Source organism: Nyctibius grandis, chromosome 6 (genome assembly GCF_013368605.1).
Source record: "Nyctibius grandis isolate bNycGra1 chromosome 6, bNycGra1.pri, whole genome shotgun sequence".
Taxonomy (NCBI): domain Eukaryota; kingdom Metazoa; phylum Chordata; class Aves; order Nyctibiiformes; family Nyctibiidae; genus Nyctibius; species Nyctibius grandis.
This window is the reverse complement of record NC_090663.1, coordinates 14,503,349-14,508,136: the sequence shown is the minus strand read 5'-3', so window position 1 is coordinate 14,508,136 and position 4,788 is coordinate 14,503,349. Positions and strand designations below refer to the sequence as shown.

At 40.9% G+C, this 4,788-nt stretch overlaps 1 protein-coding gene across 1 annotated transcript; it reads right to left on the bottom strand.

Annotated features, from left to right (window-relative positions):
• Window positions 1-1,246: 1,246 nt before the first annotated feature.
• On the bottom strand, window positions 1,247-3,289 carry CYTL1 (cytokine like 1). Its single transcript, XM_068404122.1, has 4 exons — window positions 3,146-3,289; window positions 2,994-3,038; window positions 1,496-1,624; window positions 1,247-1,330 (listed from the first exon to the last, which is right to left on the bottom strand). Exons 1-4 carry the CDS (start codon window positions 3,287-3,289, stop codon window positions 1,247-1,249), a joined length of 402 nt encoding a protein of 133 aa, XP_068260223.1.
• Between the last annotated feature and the right edge of the window lie 1,499 nt (window positions 3,290-4,788).

The window sequence follows — 4,788 nt, the reverse complement described above, 5'->3', positions numbered from 1 at the left end:
AGTTTTCTTGCTGTGATTGTCATGTAATCCCATAATTACCGAAGATATAAAGATATTTTTTATAAAACATGGTGAGACCACTGACCAAGTCACCAGAGCTGACTATGCTGCAGATGAACAAGCAGTGAACACTATGTAGGAGAAGGAGGAACAACTTGCACAGGGGGAAGGAAGGGACTCTGGGTAATAGCAGCTACTTCCAAGAAAAGGGGAAGATATTGTTTCTTTCTTGGCACCAAAGAGCTGCCAGGTGTGAAAGTCTCATGTCCTCACCCATGACTCTGAAACTATTGTCTGGAAATTTTATTAATCTCACTAGCTCAGTACATGGGCTGTGTCTTAGAAACATACCAATTTGTCCAAATATTTGATAGTCTTTCTGACCCACTGCCGCACAGCTTACATTCTCAAAACACCGAAACAGTATTTTTAAAAAAAGCCACTAATTTAATCAAATAAATTTTTTGCAGTAAGGAAAAAATCTCCCAGTAGAATCTTAGATATTGTCAAATTATGCAGACACAGCAAAGTTTGCATTGCTATGGAAACAAAGCTAAAGATGGCTTATTCTGTGAAAAACAACTTGCAAGAGACTGTGAAAAGCAAGTTTGTAAGAATGACACCTTTCGGGTTGATGTCAAAAGACATGATGTAACACAAGCTTCTTGGATTATAAGGCCATTTTTATTTAGTTTTCCACAGACAGGTCACTTTCATCTCTATTCTTATAAGTCTGACATCAAAAACTATCAGCATACTATATGAACTATGTAGAGAGACATCTGCCAGTACAGAGCTACACTTCTCCTATCAAACACTTTAAGAAAAAAAATGTGGTCCTTTCCAAGCCCATCTAATAAAAGAATAACTGCTAAGTCAGGATAGAATATTGATCATAATGTATTTTCTTTATATGAATCTAGTTATTCACAGAAGAGTAAAAAAAGGATCTAGTATCTAATGTTTAAACCAAACATACTTTATACATTTGACTAAGCTGAAATATCATACTTTGCCAAATGAAAAAATGCTCCCTAGCCGTAGTTTCCCTAGCAGCTCAGTAGGTATGCAAGGCATGCAGTTCATTTCCTGCCAAGGCAGAGAAAAATGGGTAGGTCTGAGATAATATTGCTACTGCGCTTGAAAAAGATCTCAGTTGTTAACATTGTAGTTGACCATGTATACATATTTTGACTCTTTGTCTCCTTGAAAATTTCCCAGATACAACTTTTGGGCTGACTCCATTTTAGCTCTCAATGATGGCGGGCTCAATGGGAGGCAGAACAGGATTTTCCAGAGCACCACAGTCATCAGTGAGGAACACCAAGTCCTGGAGAAACAAAAGAGAAGGCTAACATTTATAAGGAGGAAGGCAGAAGATAGCACAATGTTAAGAAGCTCAGGCCCTGGTCCAGTTTTGCTCCTCAGGGGACAGGGTGGAGACAGAGGGGGCTAAAAGGAGAGACTATGTCCCTGTTGGTACATCTTGACCTACCCTTCTGCAGTAGGAGATCATGATGGTGTAAAGGCTCCGGGCTTTTTCCTTCAGCTCACTCACTTCAAGCACTCTCTCACATCTGGGGTAGGCCACAAAATCACGGAGTTTTGCCAACACGCAGTAATTCTGCAAAGCATGTAAAAGAGGTATGTGTAACCCTGCACAAACAGAGATTTCTGTTTCTCATCCACCACTTACAAAATTCTTACTGCCTCTGCGGGAACCTTGAATTCCTACCTCTCTGTATGTGTAATCTATGTAACCTTCAGTTAGGAAAATTCACCATCAGTGTTTCATAACAAAGGTGTTTGGTCCAAATAAGTGCTTGGAAAAGTACATAGACACAGTTTTGGTCTGCCAGCTTCTTTCTCACATGCTTTAGGAGGCAGCAGTGTCAATACAATCAAATCTGCTCCTGTAGTTGGTGGAGTTACCTACAGAATAGGTGCACTATCTCCCTTTTAAGAGAGCACCTGATTTAGCTGGTGAACGGATTATCAAGATTTCACAGACATGATTCCTCTGTTCCCATACAACAGGCAATACTGCACAAGCCAGACAAAATTATTTTCAGAGTAGTTTTTACCTCAGACTTTGTGTTATCAAAATAAAGCACAGCCAACATTTATTTCACAACGTCCTTGTGAAGCAGGTAAACAAATATCCCCACTCTTGCTTTAAAGCAAGGGAAACTGAGGCACTGGAATCACATTGCTTGATCTTTGCAATGAAGTGAGGCATTGGCAACTCTGGAACTGGGATCTGAAGGGTCCTGACTTGCAAGACTTGACAGTGTAGTTGCCTCTGGCAAAATGTGTCAGACATCTGTTGGTTTGTCTGATATTTTCTACTTTTTAGTTACTCAGTTCAGCACTGGGAAAAGAAGCAAAATATGTCAGATATCCCAGGGCAGAACACTGTGATATAAACTATGTGTGCAGGAGGCTATTTTGTGTTTGCTGGGAGATAACTACTGCTGTCTTTTCTCAGAATCACACTTTCATATCCTCAGACATACTTTTTCTTTCTGGAATCAACAAGTGGCTATTTAAAACAGGAAAAGCCAGCAAGGTATTCCTGTACTTTTTATTAAAACTGCAGTGCCAGAAGCCACTCATGATATAAAATGAAGTAGACTTATTAACTGAGAAAGTTTATTCTGCATTAAACTATTATTCAAAGTTTTGTTGCACATATTTAACTTCTGAAAAGGCTCTGTAGCAATAAATTTATAATGTAAAAAATGGTAATCGCTTCAAAATATTGATTTCCTCATTTTGAATTTTTGATCAAGTAAAATCTCAGAAGTTCCATAGGGATTTTAATAAGGTTCAAAATGAGATTTTTTTTTTTTTGGTCACTCATCTCTCTAGTTAATTAAGCTTTTAAAAATTCATTTCAAACCACTCTGCTGAGGTACAATCTTAAGAGTTACCCGCACTTTCCATTAGCTGCTTTTACTGCAGAGCAGAAAGAAAGAAGTGTGAAAACTTACATGTATGTCCAAGTACAGCCTGGGAAGCGTCTCCACACATGAGTCCTGCAGGGAAGAAGAAAGACCCGTTGCAATTTTGTTTAGAAAGAAACTTGCATCGAAAGCAAGCAACCTGCAGCGTCTTTGCAGGAGCAGTTTGTAGGTAGACTCACCACAGCTTTGGAGGTCTGTAACTCCTTAAAGGACTCCGTGATTTCTTTGCTCAGAGACAACACCCTCGAGTAGCAAGTTGGAGGGGCTGCGTTGGCTAACAGGGCGGCAGAGAGCAGAGCAATCAGGCTCAGCAGCATCTTCATGGTGAGGAGCTTGTCCAAAGGAGGAGGGAGGGAGGAAAAAAATCAGCTAGTGTTTAGGCAGCTACTGGTAAGCATCAACGAGTAAGTTTGACAAGTCAGCCCCCAATTAAATAGTCTCCTACATCAATGGGAAAAAAAAAAAAACCTGGGGGTGGTCTGAGCAGTGGCTTGCTGCTGTTTTAAATTTCCTGCCAACCTATGAGGCAGAGCTGCTAGCGCTTTCCTGCCTGGAGCAGGGAAAGGAGGGAATGAGGGTAACAAAAACAAACACTAGCGGCACTTTTCATTCCAGAAAGAAAACAACCTAGCGAGCATCTCACGCAACAGAAGTATGTGTAAGAAAGCACAGGGTTATCAGAGGGTCATAGGCCCTGATTCTGTATGTGCTTTGGCACATACGCCCCTTTCTCGAGAACATAACATACAGCTGTGGGACTACATAGGGTGCAGACAGAGAGGTCTCCTTCCAGGACTGGTGTCATATGTTGGCAGTATCAATCAGACTTGCTTGTCATTCTTAGGAGATCTGAAAGGTTACTGCTGTAAAGGAAACCTCCCAGGTCCAGCATCATTTTCTCTTTTGAACCTATGCAGATGCTCGCAATTTCTTAATCAATAGTGCTTGTAATGGCTGCTTGGGGAGACCTGTGTATTTACACATTCATGCTCTCAAACAGAATTAATACATCTCTATATGGTTGTCATAAATGTATAAAAACTATTTTGCTTTCTGAGTTGAATTTATGAGGCTCTGTTCTTTTATTAGATGCCAGACGGAGCTGAGAAATCCAGATGCTGGGATGCAGGCATGAGGCTGAACATATGTTGTTTTTACATATTAATTGTCCTGTAAAATAGAGGTACCCGTGAACGAAGAACTGGTTACTTCACAAGTTATCCTCCCTCCCAAATCCCTCCCCCACATCACCTTTCAAATTCAGATTCCAGCTAGGTATCAACCAAAATAGTAAAGTATCTGATGAAGTAGTGCAATCCCTTGGCATTGCAGTAGACCAGGAATGTTCATCTGAAGGTGGGAGAAGGGGAAATGACTGAACACCTGGGGACTTCCCACCAGCCATTTCAGAGAGAAAATCAGAGTCTTGAAAAGTAGTTCTGGGGAAAAAGAAGTATTCTATATGTTGCAGAGACTCTGACTTAAATCCACCAAAACACCTGGAGGAAACAGGGAAAGAGCTTCATGCTACTGTCTTGTTATACATTTCTTTGTTTTTACAAAGAATGATTGGTTTAGTAACATCATGTGCTCCTGAAGGTTAAAGTGGTGGATACTCGGAGAGGAAAGCAAAGTCGGGAGTCCTGCCTGTGGGGAATTTAGGACTGGCCTTGATGAATTGGCTGCTGGAGCTTATTTTCAGGAAAGACATCTGCCTAGACAAGTGCGTGGATAGGCCAGAGGAAGACAGGAAACCTTCTGAGATGGCCCCAAGCAGCCAGATCATAGATCTAAACACAGCTACCTAGTGCATGTCCAAGGA

Bases quoted from the DNA above. Each gene is read 5' to 3' on its own strand.
- CYTL1 (XM_068404122.1), bottom strand. From the start codon at position 3,289: ATGAAGATGCTGCTGAGCCTGATTGCTCTGCTCTCTGCCGCCCTGTTA. The intron at 1,625-2,993 runs GTAAGTTTTCAC...CATGCTTTGCAG, and splicing joins GGCTGTACTTGGACATACAT to AATTACTGCGTGTTGGCAAA. The intron at 1,331-1,495 runs GTAGGTCAAGAT...TTGTTTCTCCAG, and splicing joins TGATCTCCTACTGCAGAAGG to GACTTGGTGTTCCTCACTGA.